Source organism: Pantherophis guttatus, chromosome 8, assembly GCF_059756535.1.
Source record: "Pantherophis guttatus breed Tessera chromosome 8, ASM5975653v1, whole genome shotgun sequence".
NCBI classification, from domain to species: domain Eukaryota; kingdom Metazoa; phylum Chordata; class Lepidosauria; order Squamata; family Colubridae; genus Pantherophis; species Pantherophis guttatus.
Genome location: NC_142070.1, coordinates 42,065,910 through 42,090,907, shown reverse-complemented (window position 1 = coordinate 42,090,907; position 24,998 = coordinate 42,065,910). Strand labels below are relative to the sequence as shown.

The 24,998-nt window shown below is 38.1% G+C and overlaps 1 protein-coding gene and 1 long non-coding RNA gene across 2 annotated transcripts; one reads left to right on the top strand and one right to left on the bottom strand.

The window, feature by feature from the left end:
- Positions 1-1,173: 1,173 nt before the first annotated feature.
- On the bottom strand, positions 1,174-4,748 carry LOC117680249 (uncharacterized). Its single transcript, XR_004595596.3, has 3 exons — positions 4,433-4,748; positions 2,602-2,812; positions 1,174-1,567 (listed from the first exon to the last, which is right to left on the bottom strand). It is a non-coding gene; the product is annotated as an uncharacterized LOC117680249 (long non-coding RNA).
- A 102-nt stretch (positions 4,749-4,850) lies between these two features.
- On the top strand, positions 4,851-22,431 carry FRG1 (FSHD region gene 1). Its single transcript, XM_034442744.3, has 9 exons — positions 4,851-4,973; positions 6,548-6,615; positions 7,356-7,478; positions 10,394-10,448; positions 15,602-15,716; positions 16,758-16,862; positions 17,717-17,808; positions 19,218-19,328; positions 22,275-22,431. The coding sequence occupies exons 1-9, from the start codon at positions 4,912-4,914 to the stop codon at positions 22,309-22,311; spliced, it is 768 nt and encodes a 255-aa protein (XP_034298635.1). The 5' UTR covers positions 4,851-4,911; the 3' UTR covers positions 22,312-22,431.
- Positions 22,432-24,998: the final 2,567 nt, after the last annotated feature.

The following is a 24,998-nucleotide window of genomic DNA, read 5'->3' as shown; positions in this document are numbered from 1 at the left end:
GGAAATGGGGGGATTTATTTAAAGGGAAAGGAAGGATTTAGATTAAGTAGAATAGATATAATCTGTAATATCTATGTTGTTATTTCTGATAACCCTTACTGAACTTTTGCTATTTAACACGGAGATATAAGGTTTTGTAGAAATTGGGGTGAGGTTTTATAGAAATTGGGGCAAGATATGGAATGAGGAGATGTTTCTTTATACTTTAAGAGGTAGTGATAAATGGTTAATGTTGATTATTCTTACTGGGATAAAGGAGGTTTCTTTTTTTCCCTATTTTTATTTTTCTGCACATCCCTTTAGAATTTTTAATATATTTAATGTATTTTTTAATTCTGTAGTTTTATAATTTTTTTGTATAAAGTAAAACAAAAAGCTGGGTGACTTTGGACTAGTCCAGTGATGGCTAACCTTTTTGCCATTGCGTGCCAGGAGAGGGGGGATGGGGGAAGTTTGCGCGCGCGTGTGCCCACATCCATAATTCTATGTGCCTCTCTCAGAGTCTCTGGAGGCTGGGGACAGCAAAAAACTTCACTTCCTGTCCCACCAGGAGTTGGGAAATGGGCCCTTTCAGGGCTCCGGAGGGTCTCCGAGGCAGTGGGAAAGGCTGTTTTCACCCTCCACATATGCATAGAGAGGATCTGGAGCCAAGTAAGAAAGAAAAACGGGCCTTCCCCACCCACCCCCAGGCCCTCCGGAGGCAGGAAACAGCCTGTTTCCCTACTTCTGGTGGGCCCAGAAGGCCTGAAAATCAGCTGGCCTGCGCACACATGCGTGCCAGAGCTGGGCTGGCCTGCCCACTGATATGGCTACGTGTGCCACCTATGGCACATATGTCATAGGTTCGCCATCACGGGACTAGTCCCTCTCTATTAGCTCAACCCACTTTACAGGGTTGTTGTAGGGAAAATAGGAAAAAGGTGTATTTAGTATGTTCACCATCTTGAGTTATTTATTAAATAATAATAAATGCAGAATGAAAATAAACTTTAACAAAATTAATACATTAAATAACATAAATAATATAACCCTTAGTAAAATTATTCAGAAAAAAATATATTCATTTCTTAAAAAAATTCTGCCTTTAGCTCATCTGCTTTGGAGATGAGCTCCAATCACATTGTATTTGCTTATCCACAAGTTTATAGAGACTGCCTATTTTCACGGAGTATATTTCCAGACAAGTGCATTTTTTTTTTTTTGCTTTTTTTTGCCCAGCTTAAAAAGGCCTAGACATCTTTTTGTACCAGCCTTTTGAGACAGGCCAGATCAAGAAAACAGGCACAGCAGGGATTCATAAATGCTTTTCAGCATGGCAAGGAATCTTGAAAGCCTGTCCTAGTTTCTCACTGTTACATCTTATAGTATACAAAATCAAGGTGGGATTGTTCTGAATTTTTCTCATTTTTTTCTGCTTTCTCAAAACTGTGTGATCATTTGTTCCTTTAATGGCTTGCTCCTTCCTTCTCTATTCCCAAGGTCAGCTCGACATTCCTATTACAGTTCGTAAATATTTGATGGTTTCTTCCTAGTTCTTCCATCATTTTTTTTTCTTACAACTGTAAATCTGATAAAGAGGAAAAAAAAATAGAATGGTTTCTTTTTGCCAGGAGACTTTTCGGGAAGCATTAAAAGATAGAAAGGCTACTCACATTAAATTGGAAGGTTTTATTCAAAGACTAGTGAAATGATTCTGGAGTCTGAAAGAATCGGTTTGAAACTTAGAATGACACATTTTGCTCTTTATACTTCCAAGATTAGGAACCACAATATACTAAAACGTTTCAGCCTTTCTGTATTAAACAAACACATTTTATTTTGATTTCTCTGCTTAGATTGCAAAACATTCTCAATTCTATTTTAAGGGTCACAATTAGCTTGTAATGATACTAGTGTCAGCTATAAATAGTTCTCCACTTATGAGTGCTCGCTTAGCAACTGTTTGAAGTTATATACTTTCTGAAAAAGGGGACTAACTAAAATTCTGACAGTTGCTCCCCTCCCTCTGGTCACCTGATTGCACTCTGGGTGCTCAGCACTGCAATCATGTACCCGCACTTTACAATGATTTGGCCGAAAACTGGCAGTTACTTCCACTTTTCGACAAAACTGTGCCCATAGCAATCATCACAATGTTTGCCTAACGAACACTGCAAAAAATGTAAAATTGAGTTGGTTACATCAGGGATCCCCAACCCCTGGTCCATGCCCAATGTTGGCAACAGCCTGTTTGGGACTGGGCCACAGAAGTGGTGGGCAAGTGCATATGCAACACTGCATTTGTGAAAGCAACACATGCACACAAAACCATTCCCACCCCCCACCCCCACTGCTGCTTCCCCCTGTCCACCAATCTGGAAAGGTTGGAAACTGCTGGGTTACATGGCCAACCCATTTCATGACCATTATGACTTACAACTCTAATGGGCAGGCTTCCATTATGGTCGTAATTTTTTTTTTTTTAATTTGATTTATATGCCGCCCTTCTCCGGAGACTCAGGGCGGCTTACAGTGCGTTAAGCAATAGCCTTCATCCTTTTGTATATTTATACAAAGTCAGCTTATTGCCCCCACAAACTGGGTCCTCAATTCAAGGAGTACCTGCATTGAGTGTAACTCTTCCTCCACATGAATGGGAATGGACTGCACAGTAGAATATCGCCAACATTATTGTGGTTGCACAGTAGTCACAATCATCCTGTTTTTCCAGCAAGCAGGGCCAGTTTAAGAAATTTGGGAGGGCGTAGTAATGGAATACCACATTTGAAACAATCACCTAAACACCCAGTCCCAGATTAATATCAATGGATTCCTACAAAATGAGATATGTATTCAGAATGGAATATCCAGAGAATAATCTAAGATTATCGTGTTTCCCCAAAAAGTGCTTGGCCTTATTGCCATGCATGCAAAAGCCCGACTGCGCTTATTATCAGGAGATGTCTTATTTTGGGGAAAACAGGATATCGAGGAGACTTATCTTGGATATATTACACAATAAAACCCTTCTCAGGAAAATGACCCGCATTGGCCTGGCCTAACACTGAACCACATTGGCAAATGGGTCAAAAACTCCATTATTCCAATCTGCAGTAGCCAGAGGCAGCTGACCTTCCAGGAAATCTCATTGGTTTAAAGTAAATACAAGATGCTCTCTCATGATCAGAATGATAGAGACAGACTGTTGTAGTTTGGCCCATCTTTAACACAAAGCTCACTGCAGCAATAGTATTTCTTTACTATTCCAGGTCCAGTGCACCTATATACATCATGGCCCCACTTACCCCCTAAACCAGACCTGAAGGAAATCATGTATGCTGTTACACTTCTGGCAAATTTAGTTAATTTCCTAAGAAACATCCAGGCTCCATGGTACATAACATAACCATTATTGTGCTAAATCACTGAATATTTCTTACAATGCAATTCTGGAATTAATTAGGAATTTTGCACTTAGAATAATGTTAAGTCGTTCTTAATGTGAACAGCTTGACCATAAATTCCATAATTCCTTTCAATAATACTTTGGAGTGGAGGAAAAACACCCTTCAGCGTGAATGACTTTTTTCTTTTCCAATTCCAGATTTTTATAGTAACAGCAACACCTGCTGGAAAAAGTTGGAAAGATTAAAAAAACAAGGTTGGGGAGGTCCTATTTCTGAAGAAAGATGGTAGAGAGAAACCTTCAAGTACTGTCAAAGAAGGCAAAAGCCACAGCAGAGCAAGAAGCATGCAACAGCTATGATCTTTCTTCTGCTCTCAGCAATCCGGCATCTACGGAAGTCAATAAGGAGGAAGCGGTGGCCCCCTCCAAAGGCACACTGAAGGAAGGCCCCAGAGAATCTGGAAAAAAACACTTCTTCTTGAGCAAAACTATACTCTTCAACCACCACAAAGCAAACACTCAGCAGGAATATGGCAGTTGGGTTTCCTGTAACTTGTAAAGGCATCAACCAGTTTTGAAAGAGGGGCCCGAGGAACATCGTCCAGAGATGCTGCTTTTCATTTCTAGGACTTAATGCTAACATGCTGGACCATTTTACTGGATCAGCATTAGCAAGTATGTAAACAACAAAAAGACAGAAAAAAAAACATGCTGTCACTCCCCTTCCTTTGCTTCAGTCTGTGCGAAACAGCCATTGTTGTGGAAGTTTACTACTATAACCAGGCAGCAAACTCCAGGCATCCTTGTGGAATGCATCAGGTAGACTACCACATTTTTAAAAGTCTGTAGAGATTCTCAGTCATCCAGGTCATGGTTGTCCCAAAGGTGCTTTTTCCAGAGGCAACTGGACTGTCTTGTTTTTTTTCTTTCAAGATGAGAAGTGAAACGTCTTCAAAGAAAAAAACAAACTCCAGTTGCCTCCTGAATAAGCACCTTTCAGACACATTTTTTAGTCTCCAGGAAGGGCATCAAGATCTGGCTCTTTACCCAGGCGCTAGGATAGACCGATGGGCATCTGTGGATGGTATGGAAGCATCCTAGGAAGAAGACTAAGACGCAGGGGTTTTGGTTCAGTTGCCCCTACCCAGCGGCTACAAGACGCGGGCTACAAGATCCAGAGGATTTTTAAATGGCACCAAAGATCTCTTTGTTATCAAAGAGATGGTAAAAACCGGATTTTTGCAGGAAACATTATGGTGTCTGCCTCGCTTCCCTAGTGGGACCGTTAGACGAGAGGTGGGAAGCTGATAAAATCGCAAGCACGAAAAAAGCCTCCCCTGTTGTGCATAAGCGCAACAGGCAAAGCGCCCTTCGTCAGGCAAGAAACCTCGATGCCTGCAATGCGCATGCTCAGTCAGAAAAACTCGAAAAGACCCGTAGGTCTGCCGTCGCAACTTCCGTAACGGCGCAGGAAAAACGAAAGGCGGAGTTTGTCCTTCTGCGGGCCCCGTACTACGACAGCAGACATGGCGGAATATTCTTGTGTTAAGAAAACAAAACTGGTTCTTAAAGGGGCGAAATCGAAAAGGTGAGTGTGTTATTCCTCAGGATGGTGGAATGGCGGAAGTGATATAGTGGGTTTCCCTCTTTTTCTCCAGAAAGTGTGGTTGATATCTTCGCCTGGGAGGCGGTTTGTTGTGCTCGCCCTGATATAATGACTAAATGCCTCTGAGCATACACAGATATCCTTCCCTCGCTTTTGAGGAAAAAATCCGTCATGCAGCTGGGATTAAAAGAGGAAATTAATAAATTTTAAAATCTTAAATTTTTAAAAAGTGTATTTTTAAACTATATTTTTTAAACTAAAAATGCAATTAGCGCCGCTTTTAAAAAGGAATTTAATTGTACATTTCGTATCCCTCAATTCAGAGTATTAGATTTGTAGTGCTGCTCATCTCGCACGAGACACGCACAATAAACCACCAGCACTACATATAACCCCAGGCGACAGGTAATAATAATAATAAAAAAATTAAGACACAATTCCTTTCCCGCCCATGACCCTGGGAAAACAACCCACGTCTTCCATGCCTTACAAAATGCATAAGTGGAATAATGATAGAAATCTCTGGATAGCATTTAGTAATACGTTGTATCCTTGCCCTGCTTACTTCTTGAAATAACTTGCTGTTCTTGTAAATACATAAGCATCTTATGTGGTTGTGAAATGGAAATGCTTACAGCATGGAATGTTCTCATACATATGTTCATATACATATTCTAAACCACAAAGAATTACGCTAGATTCTTTATTATTTTTTATTTGTGTGTGTGTGTGTGTGTCTTTGAGTCAATTTTTTGATTCCTAAAACTGCCCGTTTTCTGCAGTTTTCTTGTCAAGTTTTTCCAAAAGTGACTGCCTCCTTCCTAGGTCTGAGAGAAAGTGACTATCACCCAGTTGGCTTCTAGCCTAAGGCAGTACTAGAATTTGCAGTCTTCCAGTTTCTAGTTTGGTGCCTTAACCACCAGACTATTACTCCTAAATCAGACTTTAGCTCAAAAGAAAGCACAGTACTGCGTAAATTTTACCATAGCTTAAATTCCTATTACGCCGACTACTTTGTATAACCTCTTGTTAAGTAAACTATAATTAATTACATTGGAATTCTTTTTGCTCCTAATTTGTTTTTGGTTATATTTTGGCAGTATTTATAAAAATTGAATTTGCATTGTTGATAAACCTAAGCAGCTGTCCAGTGCTGTATTTTTAGGACCATAACAGACTTGACTAAGGCTAGGATATAAATACCTCTGTATAATGGATTGTGTTGCTATTTTATGTATAGATTCAAAAGAAGGGTTTATTTCAGGGGAGAGTGAGTTGTAGTTTAAACAAAACACCAATAGAAACCAGGATAGGTTTATAATAGATAGCCTTTCACTTAACATGTGAGATTATGGGGAACCCTGATATTTAAGCAAGAGCAGTTCAGAAAGGATTTGGGAAACCAGATAAGAAATGTAGTTAATTAGTTCTAAATTTCAGCATTTTCTTTGGACATGTCCTTGCTCTTCTGTTGAGTGTTGCTGTCATTTAAGAAAGAAATGTGCAATAGTAAATTGGTTAGAATTATCAATTGCAAATGCCCACTTTTCTTTCAGTAAGAAAAAAAATACAGATAAAAAACGTAAAAGGGAAGAGGATGCAGAAGATAAGCTTGATATAGTTGGTAAGTGATTTTTTTCATGGAAAATAAAAAAAAAGGGAATTCTTAATTAGGGGCCAAAGAAAGATTAATGTTTAAATAAACTTGCAATTCTAGCTGATTGGGACATACCTCCCTGTCTTAAACAATTAATATATCATGTTTTGTGGTTGACTGATAATAGAACATAAGCCTATTATACAACAATATTGATGGTTGGAGTCTGAGCATATGGAATAGTCACAGATTGTGTCTATACTTTGCATATTTTATGATAACTTACTGAATATAACATTCACAGCATTTTATTGTGATTCTCATTACTTCAAGCTGTCTAACTTACGAAGTCAGATATGTAGTCCAAAGCTAGCAATAGTAAATATGATCCTTCATGTTTATTTTTATCAGCTGTTGTGCAAGAGAATTTCTACATCTAAAGCTAGACACTTCATTATTAGATTGCAAAATTACAAACAAGGATAAATACAGGGAAATGTGTTTTGTATCTAGTGGCCTGCCATATATTTGCAGTCTAAATTTGGTATCCCATAAAGAAGTTAATGTGTTTAATGATAATGACAATTTGAAAGGCTGTTGATTAAAAGCTGCGATTGGGCATTAACATTGATCTCTCCTTAAAATAAATTGTTACAAAGAAAAGCTTTTGCTTGATATTTCCAAATCTTTCCTTAAGCAATTATAATCCCTTACATTTTAAGAAGTATGGAGCAGCTCTTTTATTCTGTTGTTTTCTCTTATTTTAGAAGGCTGGTGGACAGTAACTAATTTTGGTGAAATCACAGGAACTGTAGCAATAGAGATGGGTTTTGGGACCTATATCAGTGCTCTTGATAATGGCCTCTTTACTCTTGGAGCTCCACATAAAGGTTGGTATCACATCTATTTATGTCAAGAGTAACCATTCTGTTTTTCCCAGTGATAGCAAATATATGGTAAATTAATCTTACAAACACAGCCAAAGCGGTGTCACGATTTCTACCTACATTTAATTATTGGCCTGCCAGTTGCATCCAAAAAATACAGAACCAAGTACAGATAGACCTTGACATTACCATAATTGAGGCTGGAATTTCCATCACTAAGCAATGAGGTCATAAAGTGCAATGTTATGTGCCACATTGCTTAGCAATGGCAATCCTGGCAGTCCCTGTTGCCATCTTTAACTACCGTATTTTTCGGAGTATAAGACACACTTTTTTCCCCCCTAAAAGAGGGTGAAAATTTGGATGTGTCTTATACACCGAATGTAGCCCTACCCACCAACCTGCTCCCACCCTTCGACCTCCACGCATCCTCTCAAACGGAACTTTTGGAGCCTCCAAAAGCTCCGTTTGAGAGGGTGAAAAAGCAAGTGGGTGAAAAAGCAAAGCGCAGAGGCCAAAATGGCAACTCGGAACAGCTGCTGGCTTGTCGGACCGGTTCCGCACTTCGCCTGCTGTACTCACTGGAGCGCCCTGCAATGTTCAGCTGCATTTTTGAAGCTGCGTATCTGCCCCAACGAGGCCTGTGTGTGCTCACAACCAGCAGACCTGTTCCTAAAATTCACTTCTGGGAACAGCTCATTGGGGGTATTCTGGGAGGCCAATAAACCCACTAATCAGCTGCTTGTGCTGAATCAGGCTAATGTGCTGAAGCTGACTAGGCTGTTTGCTAAGGACACTAGCCAGATGAATACCGATGGATGCTGGTAGGCAGAGGCAGAATTTTTTTTTTCTTATTTTCCTCCCCAAAATCTAAGGTGAGTCTTATATTCCGGAGCATCTTATACTCTGAAAAATACAGTAAATTCCATTAGTCATTAGTCAAAATCCATCCTGATCTAAGCCATTCCTGGCTTGGTTTCTCCTAACCCTGAGCCATTGTTCTGCTAAGGTAAGGAAATGCCTTCCTGTCAACTCCCTGCAACTGCCTATTCACCCAACCCCATCTCTTCTCTTTTGGCCACCTCACATCCTGCCTTATTAGGTAGATGCCAAATTTAATTTTATATTTCTTCTGATGCAAAACCAGTCCTATTTGTTATAAATTATAGATAGGTATAGATAGTGAACATATCAGAAAAAAATAAACTTTGATTTTCCTAATGTCCTTAGTGCATTCTCTGAATCTTTTGTATCAGTAATCGTTAAAATAATTCTCCAACTCCCAACAACTATTAAACTATTTAAAGCCAAAGTTGGTGCTCAGTTATATATTTATAAGGAATTTAAAAGCAATTCAGTCACAGTTCTTGAAAATCCTACCACAAGTTCCTTATTCAACTTCCAATTCTCTAACACTACTGGAATTAGATTGCATTTTCCTTGGAGACTGATTAACTTTGCTGTCTTTGGTTCTGGCTGAAGCAAGTCCATTGGGGAACTTCCCTGGTCCATCTCATCTTATTAGGTTCACTTCTACCCAAGAATAGAATAAGAATAAAGAATAATTTTGATTTATATGCCGCCCTTCTCTGGAGACTCAGGGCAGCTTACAGTGCGTTAAGCAATAGCCTTCGTACTTTTGTATATTTATACAAAGTCAGCTTTTTGCCCCCACAAACTGGGTCCTCAATTTACCTACCTTAGAAAGGATGGAAGGCTGAGTCAACCTTGAACCTGGGGAGATTCGAACTAGCAGTAATTGCAGGCAGCTGAATGATAATAACAGGGTATTAGTCTGCTGCGCCACCAGGCTCTTCTTCAACAAATTATTGATAATTTGGCATACCACAGTCTCATTTTGACAGCACTACCTACTTTTGGGACTTAATGAAGCCCTGGCTGAACCAAAGAGAAGATTTGAAAATCTAGAGATCAAAAATGACAGAGCCAATACCATGTGTTACCCCCTTTACAGCACAATTGCTTTTTCTCCCTGGACTGTCCCTTGATATTTCTTTAACCTGTTATGTGATCTACATAGGAGACTATTTATTTTGGCCCAGATTGAGATGTTACTTATTAGGGCAACAATTGGTAGATATATAAGTCTCCCATATGAAAGCCAGACTTGGTTTTTTTGGAGGTAGACTTGTTTCTTTTGGAGGTAGAATTTGTTTGATATGGACTATCATACTGTATAAAATATCATATGTCATATGCCTGTTGAACACTGAATTGTGATCATACTTTATATTTCCAATTGTTAACAGTTCTAATTGCCATTGCATTCAGGAGGCCATCCCCCTTTTCCTGGGTGGTAACTCTTCAGAAACCTCAAAGATGTTTGACAGATTTTTATCAGTAGTTACAAGCCATTTGTTCCTCCCTAATTTTATTTATTTAGAATTTTTATCCCGCCTTTATTATTGTAAATCTTAAAATGGTGAACATACCTAATATTCCTCCTCCTATTTTCCCTACAGCCACAACCTATGAGGTGGATTGGGCTAAAAGAGAGTTACTGGCCCAAAGTCACCTAGCTGGCTTTCATGCCTAAGGTAGGACTGGAACTCACAGTTTCCTGGTTTCTGTCCTGGTGTTTTAACCACAATACCACTGGCTCTCTATAAATAACTCATTGTGATAAACATGCCTAATAGTTTTTTCTCATCCTATTTTCCCCACAACCACAAACTCCCCTAGTTTCTAGCTTGGTGCTTTAACTAGATCAGACTGGGTTCCCTAGTTTGCAAATTAGTAAACATTGACTGGATTAGAAATTTTGTTTTTTAAATTCCTTTTTATAGTTGACTCTATTGCTAGTCTTTTTCTTGTTTTCAGTCTTAGATGATAAATACACTTTGATTGAATTCTACAACTATAATAAACATATCTATATTTTTTTTTAAAAAAAATAGATGAAGGACCTAGTCCTCCTGAACAATTCACCGCAGTCAAGCTGTCAGATGCAAGGTAATTTTTCTCTTGGACTTTGAATTAATATAAGATTATCAAATTTAGATTGTAGTATCTCTCTCTAGATTGCTTTTGTAATCATAGTTTAGAAATAATATTTCCCTTTAAGAAATTGATATGTATCGATTTTATTTATGTCCACGAGAGTTACAGAATCACTGCATGTATGCATTGAAAAAACACATGGAGATCTTATAGGTTAGGTTCACTGCTGACACATTTCGATTGTGCAGTTTCTGCAGATGTAGGATGTACAGGTGAAACTCAAAAAATTAGAATATCGTGCAAAAGTTCATTTATTTCAGTAATGCAACTTAAAAGGTGAAACTAATATATGAGATAGACTCATTACATGCAAAGCGAGATAGTTCAAGCCTTGATTTGTCATAATTTTGATGATTATAGCTTACAGCTCATGAAAACCCCAAATTCACAATCTCAGAAAATTAGAATATTGTGAAAAGGTTCAATATTCTAGGCTCAAAGTGTCCCACTCTAATCAGCTAATTAAGCCATAACACCTGCAAAGGGTTCCTGAGCCTTTAAATGGTCTCTCAGTCTGGTTCAGTAGAAATCACAATCATGGGAAAGACTGATGACCTGACAGTTGTGCAGAAAACCATCATTGACACCCTCCATAAGGAGGGAAAGCCTCAAAAGGTAATTGCAAAAGAAGTTGGATGTTCCCAAAGTGCTGTATCAAAGCACATTAATAGAAAGTTATGTGGAAGGGAAAAGTGTGGAAGAAAAAGGTGCACAAGCAGCAGGGATGACCGCAACCTGGAGAGGATTGTCAGGAAAAGGCCATTCAAAAGTGTTGGGGACTTTCACAAGGAGTGGACTGAGGCTGGAGTCAGTGCATCAAGAGCCACCACACACAGATGGATCCTGGACATGGGCTTCAAATGTATTCCTCTTGTCAAGCCGCTCCTGAACAACAAACAACGTCAGAAGCGTCTTACCTAGGCTAAAGAAAAAAAGAACTGGTCTGTTGCTCAGGTCCAAAGTCCTCTTTTCTGATGAGAGCAACTTTTGCATCTCATTTGGAAACCAAGGACCCAGAGTCTGGAGGAAGAATAGAGAGGCACACACTGCAAGATGCTTGAAGTCCAGTGTGAAGTTTCCACAGTCTGTGTTGATTTGGGGAACCATGTCATCTGCTGGTGTTGGTCCACTGTGCTTCATTAAGTCCAGGCTCAACACAGCCGTCTACCAGGAGATTTTGGAGCATTCCATGCTTCCTTCCGCAGACGAGCTTTATGGGGATGCTGACTTCATTTTCCAGCAGGACTTGGCACCTGCCCACACTGCCAAAAGTACCAAAACCTGGTTCAATGACCATGTGATTACTGTTCTTGATTGGCCAGCAAACTCACCTGACCTGAACCCCATAGAGCAGTGGTTCTCAACCTTCCTAATGCCGCGACCCTTTAATACAGTTCCTCATGTTGTGGTGACCCCCAACCAGGGGTGGGTTCTAAATTTTTTTACTACCGGTTCTGTGGGCGTGGCTTATTTTGTGGGTGTGGCTTGGAGGTCATGTGACTGGGTGGGCATGGCTAGCTGGTCATGTGACCAGGTGGCCATGGCTATATGTATAGGGACTACTCAGAGGGCTGAAAAAAGTCATTTCTGACAGGTCCTCGCACTTTTGACTGGTCCTCACACTTATGACCATCCTCACATTTATGCCTGTGCAGCATTCTTAACAACCATGTCACTCATTTCACAACTGCTTCTCTTCAACATGGTATAAGATAGGGCAAAAAACGTAAAATGTGAGGACAGTCGTAAATTCGAGGACTGATCAAAAGTGCGAGGACCAGTCAAAAATAACTTTTTCAGCCCTTTGAGTAGTCCATATGCATAAAAGGATACAGCAATAGAGAGGGATGAAGGAAGGGAAGGGAAATTAGAGTAGGAGTGAGGGTAAGAGAGGGAGGAAGAGAGGAGGAGAAGGAGAAAGGAAGAGGAAGTAGGGAGGAGAAGAAGAGGAGGAGGAAGAGAAAGTAAGAAGGAAAGAAAAGAGAGAGGTGGTAGGTTTGAGGAGAAAGATTGCTGTACAATAAAAAAGATGAAAGGGAAGAAAGCCAACCCCAAACAAATATTAAGATATTAAGATAAAGAATGAATTGTTAAACTTTAAAGAATAAAAGAGAACAAATAGCAATAAATAGCAATAATTAGAAACACACATACAAACATACAACGTATTTTCTTTGAACAGAGTATTTGACCGGTTCACAAATTTAAACAGTTGTAGGAGGTTAGCATCCACCCCTTTCCTAGAAGAATGAAATATTTTGGGAAATATTAAAAAGGCAGAATATTATATTTCCCTACCTGGATGAGAAATGGAGAAGCATATTTTACAGACAAAGCAACTCCCACCTTCCTGCCCCCCACCCTTTGTTAATGGGCCAGAGGCAGAAACTCAATCCTTTGTCAAAGGACATTTGCAACACAATAGCAACAGAAACTAACACAATGGGCCCCATCAAGCCATGTGATCCTGTCTACCATTAAACCATCTTTCCAAGCAGTCTCCATGTTTCCAGTGTCTTTTTCCCCACTTGGAGCAGAACCCAGAAGGATATTTCTTCCAACACAGTATTTAGTCATTTCAATTAAATTTACAATTTTTATATTTCCTTTTTACCATATTTATTCCTCATCTATTTTTTAAAAAACCAATATTACCCTTCATCCTCATCTCTAATCTTAATCAAATTCAATTTTTCCTTTCTATTCTATATTATACCCCTTCCCATTGTCATCTATTTTTATATCCATCCTCACATTGGTTAATTATGTAATACAGTTGTTTAATACAAATTCAACATTTTAATATAAATCAATTAGTTATATAGCTACCTTTTTTGTATATTAATATGAACATGAATATTCCAATTATTTCCATGCAATCCAATTTCTTACAAATCAATTAATTATATTTACCAATAATAATAAACCAAATAATTTCCCCCATATATTCCTCCAAACCACAACTTAACCATTTCTGCTTTCAACACAATATACAATTAATAGTATCTCAATTATTACAATTCCCTAGTTAAATAGAGCTTTTTTTCTTCTGTGTTTTAAAATCTTGAACCTCCTCTTGCCCTAAATTTCCCATTGTTTGCAGTTTGCACCTACCTTTTTTGGTGAGGAAAAAGAAATCTCTCTGCCTCATTTTGTCACGTTGCAGCCAAGATCCTGCTTACTTTCAATTTCCCTTTCTCAGCATAGCTAGGGGGGAAAAAATCTGCTCCAGGAATTTACCTCTTTGCAGCTAGCTAGCAACAGAGCCCTCCGCAAAACAGCTGAGAGTAGGGCGGCTCTTTGAAGCCCCGCGGCAAGAATTTAAAGTTTTTTTCCCCTCTAGCCATCAGCTGGGACTCCGGAGGCAGCAATAGATTGGGAGTGGGCGGAGTAAACGAACGGCGATCCGGCAGAGGGTGAGGGTGAGTGAAGGCGGGGGGGCGAGAGAGGGCTTTGGCGACCCCTGGGAAATGGCCGTTCGACCCCCAAAGGGGTCGCAACCCCCAGGTTGAGAACCGCTGCCATAGAGAATCTATGGGGCATTGCCAAGAGAAAGATGAGAGACATGAGACCAAACAATGCAGAAGAGCTGAAGGCTGCTATTGAAGCATCCTGGTCTTCCATAACACCTCAGCAGTGCCACAGGCTGTTAGCATCCATGCCACGTCGCATTGAGGCAGTAATTGATGCAAAAGGGGCCCAAACCACTGAGTACATATGCATGCTTATACTTTTCAGAGGTCCGATATTGTTCTATATACAATCCTTGTTTTATTGATTTCATGTAATATTCTAATTTTCTGAGATTGTGAATTTGGGGTTTTCATGAGCTGTAAGCCATAATCATCAAAATTATGACAAATCAAGGCTTGAACTATCTCGCTTTGCATGTAATGAGTCCATCTCATATATTAGTTTCACCTTTTAAGTTGATACTGAAATAAATGAACTTTTGCACGATATTCCTATTTTTCGAGTTTCACCTGTATACATACATACAGGTCTCCACATGAAAGGGAAAAAAAGACTATATGAACTAGAGCCCCTTCAGACTTATCCATATCTTGCAATGGATGGTTTGATATGTCTTCAGGGGAAGGTTAGATTACATAACCTCTTCTTCTAGTGGCTAGCCACATTCCCATATGCTCATGTTCTATCTGGAGAAAACAATGACACCTTTCTTCATAAGTATACTAATAAGTATATGTGCATTATTGTCTTACCTTATATATCCTGTTTCTACTAGAAATAGGAAAAATTGGGTTTAAGAACTTGGAAAGGTCAATCTAAAAGCAAATCATGGTCTTAGATTGACCTTTCTAAATTCTTAAATCCAACTGGAATTTGAGAAAACACATTGAAATCCCTACTTAATCATAGTATCTTTTTGTTGTCATTCCTTCCTAGTGGAAACTACTTCACTAAGTATTTTTCATGGTGACGCAGTGAAAAGAAAAGGCTACAAATGCCATTCACTTAAACTCCCAAAGAAAATCAGGATATAGACGATATTGTTAACAGTAACAGCAGTAATAATTATATAATGCTACTTATTATATATAACACAACAGAAGAAAGTTCACTGGGGATGGTTGGATAGTGGGTTCATGCTCTTCAGTGGTGGGCTGCCCCCAGTTCGGACCGGTTCGCAAGAACCGGTAGTAAAACCGTCGGGAGGCCCCGCCCCCCACCCCAGATATGGCATTCTGCGGATGCGCAGAAACAAGGCATGCACAATCCCATTGCAAATCTGTAGTAAAGGTAAGTAGAGCCCACCCCTGATGCTCTCGGTTGCATAGAGAGTTCATGTGAATATCAGTTTGGATATTCTCTGGGTTTCTTTCTGAACTGCAAGTGTAAACACACAACCATACTTCTATAGCTATTCATAATTTCTTTTAAAGAAATGTGTTTATTGTCTTCTCATTGGATCGGAGAGTATTCTAGAACATAATTTGAAAAAAAATATTAACTTTAGTATTAATCTGATCAATCCCCCAAATAATTTCTTCTCTCTTTTTTCCCGTTTCTTTTCTTTTCTTTTCCTTTCTTTTCCTTTCCCTTCTTTCTTTCTTTTTTCTTTCTTTCTTTCTTTCTTTCAGAATTGCATTGAAATCAGGGTATGGGAAATACCTTGGCATTAATTCAGATGGGCTTGTAATTGGACGTTCCGATGCAATAGGTGCAAGGGAGCAGTGGGAGCCTGTGTTTCAAGAGGCAAGTGTTCTAAAACGTTCAGTTGTCTTTCTTAATGTATCTTAGCAGAAGAGGATGTACCTTGTATTTGTGAAGAGAATTTGCAGTATCACATATGTCAGATAAAGTCACAATGTTTTGCTCTGAGCCGGACTCTGGCTGTACAGGTCCTGGAATTGACTGAGGCATGGTCTACTGGAGTTAATCCTACTGTAGCTACACAAATTTGCATTTTGAGTTGGGTGGCCATACAAAAACATGTGAATGATATATAATGTGCTCAATCCCTAGCCTCTTTAGTTACATCAGACCAGATAGCACATGATTGGAAGATTGCCAAAGAGTCCTGTTCAGGCAGGGAAGATTATAATGGGCTTGATTGGCAGGACAAATGTCTGTCTCATGAGTCAGACTAGATGCCAAGATTCTGTTCTTCGATAGCCTAATTACAAGCCATTTTCTTTTTCCCAACTCCAGAGAAGAGATACAGTATTTGCACAAATTGGCAAAGAAATACTTATATACAAATGCTTTTTACTGTAAGTGAATAATGGAAGTTTCCTACCTATCTCTCATAAGGGATTTGATTGTTCCTATTGCGTGTGAATCCTAGTGTGGATTCACCTTGGACTAAATGGATGAAATAATATATCCTGTAATAAGACAACTTCTTACGTTACTGAGACCAAAATGACACTATTGGAACATTTACTGTAACATATTTTTTTGCAGTGGCTATTTCAGTCTGACACTTGGAGAAGCATATTATTGAAAATAATTGTCAATTTGTTGAATGTAGACTTCAATTTAAGTTTGTAATAATGTTCTAAAATGCTGTGTTGTAACATTAATAAAGTGGGGGCAAATGGTTATCCAAAATCCATGAACATGCATACATGGATGCATGCATCCATCAAAAATATCAAAATAACATTAATGGGTTTGGAATTAATGGGTATGGAAATAAATTCCTGAAAAAATAATCTTCTTTAAATCTTGCATGTGAACCTTAAGCAAATAATCTAATTTGACTTTTTGTTGTTGTTGTTTTTTCCCTTGCAGGGAAAAATGGCTCTGTTAGCAGCCAACAGCTGTTTTATCAGTTGTAATGAAGAAGGTGATATAATAGCCAAAAGTAAAACAGCAGACAATGATGAAATGATAAAGGTAACTCTTGTGATTTGTAAATAAAGGTACTACTATAAGCAGTGTTTGAATAACATAAACGAATGCAGAACCTGTAACTTGCCACCTAATTCAAAAAGATATGATTTCTTTTTTCAAAGATGGTGATGGTTACAAGAACTGGTTGGTACACATGTATCCTTCCTGGTGTTTTGCCTATAACATATACCATTTCTGATCATCATTTATTGTTCAGAAACCCAGTCAAGGAAAGCTTCCTTTGTCATCTGATTTAGGTTGTCCATTTTAACTGGCTTGAACTTTAGTACTTTCTTGAGAGAAAAACTGGATCCTCGGCAACTTTAGATGAAATAGCTTTAGCTAAATGCTTTTTCCTTTATTTAAGGTACAGGCTTATATAACAGAATTGATAGAATCCGATGCTTTGATGGAATCCCAACATATTTAAAATCAGAAAAAATTCAGGCTATTACGCAGCAAAAGGCACTGTCCCAGCAACAGTGTATAAAGCTTAATACAGGAAGAACAGTTGTACAATCATGCGCTTAAACTAAATCCTTGCTATATGTATTCCTTGAATCAGTCTTATACAATCTAGCATACCTTGATGTGTTGGATTATACAAGTCTTTTTCCTCCCCATGTGCTGAGAGCAATAGGAGTCCAACACCCTTGGGATGTATCAAGTGGGGAGAAAGCTGCTCTGTTTCTAAGGGCTTTATTATGAGATGTTATCAAAGCAGATTCTTCACAGACAGATGCATATTTAGGATTAGTGAACCTGAATAGGAAAATGTGGAGGAAAAATGCCACTAGAAAGGAAGATAAATTTGAAGTTGGACTTTTCAAAATCTGTAATTTTCTCTCCTCATTTAGATCAGAACATGTACAGAAAGAGAACCCAAACAAAAAGATGACATTTCTGAAGAAGATAAAGGAAATGTAAAGCAATGTGAGATCAACTATGTGTATGTAACATAAATTACTTCACTCTCAGTAAAAAATAAAAGCAAGTTGTACCTTCACTAGTAATAAAAGATATTTTTCCTTTGGTGAAAACATTTCAAGAACTCTGGCCTGAGATTTCTGAATAAATTTTATGCTGCAGCTGCAGCTAGGGCTCAAAACTGAACATAGGGCAGATTTGGTTTTGAAGAACAACTTGTTTTTATAGAACAAGATAAAAACTTTTGCAGCTAATTACAAAATAGTTATTTTTACCAACTTGTCTTAAGGTTCATCATTGGGTTCAATCCATAAATGGGTGGATTGTTTTAAGCTATTTTACTGTTAAAACGTCTTAAATATGTTTGTTCTGCAAATACACATGGATACACATATGTGCAACACTCTTCCCCAAAACCACATCCCCTTGATTAAATCATGAAACTTACCTTCTCTGGCATATGCAGCTAATGGTCCTAAGTAAGAACTGCAGTACATGATGTAAGACATATTTCTTCACTGTTCTGGTTTGCATTTAGTTGTCCCCTTGTACAGGTAATCCTCGACTTACAATCACAATTGACCCTAACATTTATGTTTGCTAAGTGAAAGATTTGTTAAGTGACTTTTGATCCATTTTATGACTTTTTTTGTCACAATTATTTGAGTGAAGCATTGCAATTGTTAAATTAGTAACACGGTTGTTAAGTGAATATGGCTTCCCCATTGATGGCTTGTCAGAAGGTCACAAAAGCTAATCACATGACCTCGGGACACTGCATTGGTCATAAGTATGAGCTAGTTGCCAAGCATCTGAATTTTGATTATATGACCATGGGAATGCTGCAACCGTTGTGTGAAAAATGGTCACAAGTCACTTTTCAGTGCCATTGTAACTTTGAACGGTCACTAAAGGAACTGTAAATTGAGGACTACCTGTACTGTATAACCCATGCAGTCAGGAGGACAAACAAGTCAGTTGACTCTCTACTTGACCCCAGAGGTGACTCCACAGTTTCCGATTTTTTCTGTGCCAAGGAATACTTTATAAAGTCTTGGGAAAGTTAATCTTTACAAGACTCTTTTTATTCTATTAAAATATTTCTGTATAATGAGAATTCTCCTAACTATTCTGATAATTCTTTAATGCTTTTCAGTGGTCTATATACATATATATATATATTTAAAATTTATATACCGCCCTTCTCCCTGAGGACTCAGGGCGGTGTACAGCCAGAATTAAAAAACATAAAATACAAATATTAAAAAACAATTAAAATATATATAAATTTGGCCTAAAATTAAAAATACAAACCAATTAAAATATTTAAAATTTCTTCTTAAACCAGCCCGGCTTGCTGGAAAAAGTGGGTTTTTGCCTTCCCTCTCTCAAGAGTAAACCATTATTAATCATCTGTGTTTTATTTTCTAGGAAGAAGTTTCAGAGTTTTCAAGATCACAAACTCAAAGTAAGCCAAGAAGATAGTAAAATTCTGAAAAAAGCTAGGAAAGAAGGCACTTTCCATGAAGCACTGCTGGACAGGTACTCTTATTTATATACTCTTATTTTGTTTCTCTCTTTTTTCTATATACTCAAGGTGCCAAACATACCAATATTCCTTCCACCTCATATTTTCCTCACCTGTTGGTGAGTTCAGTTGAGAGAGAATGACTGGTCCAAAGTCACCCAATCACCTTTCATGCCTAAAGTGGGACTAGAACTCATAGTCTCATAGTTCCTAACCTGGTGTCTTAATCACTAGTTCAAATTATTTCAACCAAACTAATTAATAATCTCAAAGCAATCATTTTCTTAACTACAGGATAGAGGGTCTTGTGCAGCTTTTCCTAAACTAAGTACACATTTGCGCGGCACAAATTTTATCTGAAAATATTCTACATACAAATATAATTTTATTTCTGCTTAATTTATATTTATTAAATTTATATTACTATGTTAAATGCAATAATCCTCACAATAAAAAATATTAAAAACAATAAAACAATCATGGCTCCTATAAACAAAGCAGAACAATTCTCTCCCTTTGTGTTCCATCTGAAAATTGCAGTTTATACTTTGGCAGCATTTAAGATTCGTTTTGGGTAGAAGGGAGTTTGATATTATGATGAAATAAAATGTAAAAAGAAAGAAAAGCATTATTCAAAAAGCATTCAGATAGCTCACTCTTATTTTATTTTTCTTTCCTTTTTCTCTTGGTGTATACTACATTTACTTAAACATTATTATTAAGCTTAAAAATAAAAATTTATAAAATTGACAACAGTTACGGATCTTGTGTGAGAAAATTGAATAATGGTAGTTAAACCTTTTTTGGGTGGGAGGAGAAAATCTAAACTTTTTGTTTTTGGGCGGGGGAAGTAATTCTTTGTGTTTAGGGGCCTAGAAAAGGTCAGTTACCTAACTAAGCAAGGCTGGGAGAAGACTATCTGCCTGCTGCCTCAGGCAAAAGAGACAAGCTCACCACCTAAGCTTAACTCCATCTGTGAAGGTCGATTGGCACCATCACAACACAAATTTGGGTGGGAACTCCTGTCAGTGACTTGCTGCAATTAGCCAAGGTGGCGAGTATGTTCAAGGCACTTCTCAAGTTGCAAGCCCAGATTTTATGGTGATTAAACTTACTGTTATCATTGGTCAGCCAGATATTTAGATTGGATTTGGTATTTTTGTCTGCCTGTCAAGTCCTTCCTAAGGATCTGAAGCTGATTTTTGTTTAATAATATTAAATAATAATATTAAATATATATTAAATATTGTCATTATTATTTAGACTTAATTTTATATGCACTCAGTTTTTTTCTGTGCACGAGGGTTTCATATTCTATGTGGGAATATAAGGTTAGGATAAGCATCCATATTTTTTTATAGTCATTTATATAAAGAGCTTCTTGCTCTCTCTTTTCCAACATCTCCTTCCAACACTGGCCATTTTGGCTTTTATTTGTATTTTGTTTCTTCTTGGTGTTCTAAAACTGTGATTTAGAAACTCAGAGTCATATATGCAGCAGGATCAAGTGAATAAATAAATAATGGGCATCATTCATCTACAGTCACCCACAAACCTAAACAGAAATGATTTAAAGGACTTCATTGTCCTTTTTATCAATTTACATAAAATTTCATATCAATTATACTCTTATATTGCATTGAATTCATTCTATTGTGGTTGGTATAATGAGAATATAATTCTTTATTGGCCAAGTGTGATTGGACATACAAGGAATTTGTCGTTGGTGCATATACTCTCAGTGTACATAACAGGAAAAAAAGAAAAAAATACATCAAGAATCATTAGACTTAGTGATAGTCATAGGTTACTAATAAGCAATCAAATCATACTAGGAAACAAACAGAACAATATAAATCATAAAAATACAAGCAACATGGTTATAGTTATAAGTGGGAGGAGACAGATAATAGGTAGGATGAGAAGAAGAATAGTAATACAGTTTTAATAAATAGTTTGACAGTGTTGTGGGAATTAGTTGTTTAGCAGAGTGATGGCATTCGGGGAAAAACTGTCCTTGTGTCTAGTAGTTCTGGTGTGCAGTGCCCTATAGCGTCGTTTTGGTATCAAACCTTTACATCAACTATATTAAGTTTGCTGCATTTTATGACCTTTCTTGCCACTGTTATTAAGTGAATTACTAAAGTTAAATTAATAACATGGTTGTTAAGGGAATCAGGCTTCCCCATTGATCTCGGAAAACTGCAACCATTATAAATAAGAGTCAGCTGCCAAGCATCTCAGTTTTGATCACATGACCATGGATATGCTCTAACAGTCCTAAGTGTGAAAAACGATCATAAGTCACTTTTTTCACTGACATTGTAACTTTGAATGGTCAGTGAATGAACTGTTGTAAGTTGAGAACTACCTGTAGTAAACCAATTTGAAGATTAATTATGGGAGTTGATGGGTGGTTTTCCTCCTTCAGTAGTTTTCAAACAAAAGCATTGACTAACGGATATTCCTCTAAAAACAATATATACTATCGTATTTACATTTTCATCCACATAATCTAAAAAGTTTGCTATGCCAATTTTTAAACATTATGATTTCAAATGTTTTGATCACAATGTTTCAAAAAATACATAATTTTGAGTATAAAGCAGGCTGTTTCAAATATTTTTGGAAGCATGTCAAGCTCCAACTACTGTCAAAAATCCCACAACAGTCCGGTTTTTGTTTTTTGTTTTTTTTTAAAATTTGATTTATATGCCGCCCTTCTCTGAAGACTCAGGGCGGCTTACAATGTGCTCAGCAACAAGGTTTACCTATGAGATGGGACATATTGCTAGATTTCACACTTGATATATTTCAGAATGGTACATTTTGCACAGTCCTACTTATATCAGTGATAAATGATATAGATTTAGTAGAAATAGTTCCCATTGATTCAGTTTAAATCACAATTGCATTATGTCAACCATTTTAATCCATCCTTTTCTTCCTTTCTTTTTTAGGAGAGCAAAACTGAAAGCTGATAGATATTGCAAATAATCAAAACTTGGGTGCACTTTATTCCTTCCCTTATTAGCTGCTTTGTATATTCCTTCCCTTATTAGCTGCTATGTGTATGTGTGTGAATTTTTTAAAATAAAACAGATTTGTCAAAGTAAATCTCAATTATTCTAAGACCTTGTTATTTTTTTAGGAAGCAAGTCCTTGTGTTAATGTATTTAACATTTTCATGTTTATAATTCATATTACATTGTAATTGCTGCAAGATTATCAAAAAATAAGCAGAAATATGCACAAAATATGCAAATCTAATACATACACAGGGCTCTGGATGGCTTAAAAAAGAGCCAAAGTACAGATAAAATTAAGTCCCATGCCATTAATGTCATTGACACCTTTTATCAGACAAATAAAATTGTTCTAAAGCCTCTTCCAAATATTATAGGAAGGTAATATTTCCATTTTAATATTAGGTCCAAAAGAAGGGTTCTACTACAAAAGGAGAATATGCTGTTGATGTTGAACATATGCAGGATAGGACCCTGCATATTGGTCCAATAAGATTGAATACACAGGTACTCCTCAATTTACAACAGTTCATTTAGTGACCATTCGAAGTTAAAAGAGCACTAAAGTGACTTATGACCGCTTTTCACACTTACAACTGTTGTAGCATCCCCATAAGCACATGATCAAAATTTGGATGCATGGCAATTGGTTTATATTTATAACCGTTGTAGTGTCTGGGGTCATGTCACGTTTTACATGTTATTGCAGGTTATTAACAACTGCAGTGATACACTTAACAACTGGGACAAGAAAAATGGAGCAAAATTCATTTAACTGTCTCAGCAATAGAAACGTTAGAGTCAATTGTGTGTGAAGTTTCCGAAAGATGCCCTAATTAATTCATGAGCCATGAGCCATGAGCCATGAGCCAAACTTCAAAAGAAATACAGTCATTTATTAGGAGCACCATTTCGGCAATATTCGGATGCAGTTAGAACTAATCCCACATAGATTTATGTTCCCCTATGACCCTGTCTCTCCCCTCCTCTCTGGCCATGTCATAAATCACATTCTCCAATTAACCACTTTGGCTGGCTATGAAATCCAACACCCTCTTACTGACTGCGGTAAGAAAGCATGTATGGAATGTAGCTTCAGTTAGGGAAATCAATCAGCTCTATCAGTCCTCCCTCCCTCCTCATGGCAAGCGTTGCAAGTTGACATTGTGATCATAAATCGAGGACTACAGTTAATTTAGATTTAAGCTATGTAAACTGGATTATAGGATTATCCGGCATTCCAAGAACTGGATTGTATTTTGACTGTTACCAGAATGGCTGTAATTGAATTCTTCAAGGGATGGTCCATTAAAAATATTTAAATTTATATTGTAAATGTTGATTGCAGTATTGTTGTAATATTATTAACCATTGAATCTGAAAATAGTGGCAGGTATTAAATAAATAAACATGGCTCCCTTCACTTCTCGAGGGTGACCTGCGCAAAGCAAAACAATTTGCGTACAGATGTAGAGTTTAGGGACATGCCCCCCCACCTGGCTTGTTTGGATTTTCTGCGTGAAATTTGGCTATAAGGCAATCAGCCTGGATGTTTCGACTCTTTACTCAAGATGCCGCTGATAAGGTGTAACCCTTTTACTTGATTAAATATTGGTTGTCTCCTGTGCCACCTCGAATTGAGGATTTGCTGCACCTCATAATGGCTCTGGCCTCCTATGACCTCGGGGTCTGGGGGCTCATGGGGTAGTGGCCTCAGGGTCAATCCGACCACGGGTTTTAAGAGGCTACTATGGAATACCGAGTGTATCTTCCGTAGCAGTTGGGGCAATTTCAATTGCACCATGACCATTACTATGGGGAATGGTTCCATAAACTTTGGCCCCTTTGAGTTTTAACCTCAAATATTTTGTGGAGAGGTAAACTTTCTTCCCCAATTGAAATGGCCTTTGCGGAACTCGGTGTTTGTCTGCCTGTTTCTTATAGGTTTGTGCCGCTTTAGCTATCGCTTTCTTGACATTCTCCCAGGTTGCTTTCAGTGTCGCCATCCAATCAGTCAAGCTGACTGAGGAGGGGGGCTCCCTTGGGTACTCAGGCATTGGGAAGAAGTCCATGCCGCTCACTACCTTGAACGGGGTTAGCCACGTGCTACTGTGAACAGCATTATTATACGTGACCTCAGTGAAAGACAGGAGGTCCGCCCAATTGGACTGCTGATAGTTCACGTAGCACCTCAGGTACTGCTCTAACATGGCATTCAGTCTCTCTGCCCACCCATTGGTGCTGGATGAAAGGCTAAGCTAAGGCCCTGGGATGACCCAATGGACCGTAGGAACTCCCTCCAGAACTTAGCCGTGAACTGGACCCCTCTGTCAGAGATAATTCTTCTTGGTATGCCATGCAGGTGGTAGATGTGTTTCAGGAACAGTTTGGCCAACTGGTGAGCTGAGGGTAGTCCGCTGCAGGATATGAAGTGTGCCTGTTTGGAAAATAAATCTATTACAGTCCAGATCACCGTGTTTCCCCCACTTTTCGGCAACTCCACTATAAAGTCCATTGCAATCTCCTCCCATGGTCCTGTTGGCTCTGCTACTAATTATCACAGTCCAGGGGATTTTCCTGGTCGCTTCTTCATCGTGGCACAGATGGTGCAACTTTTCACATAACTGTCCACGTCTTTCTTTTATGCTGGGCCACCAG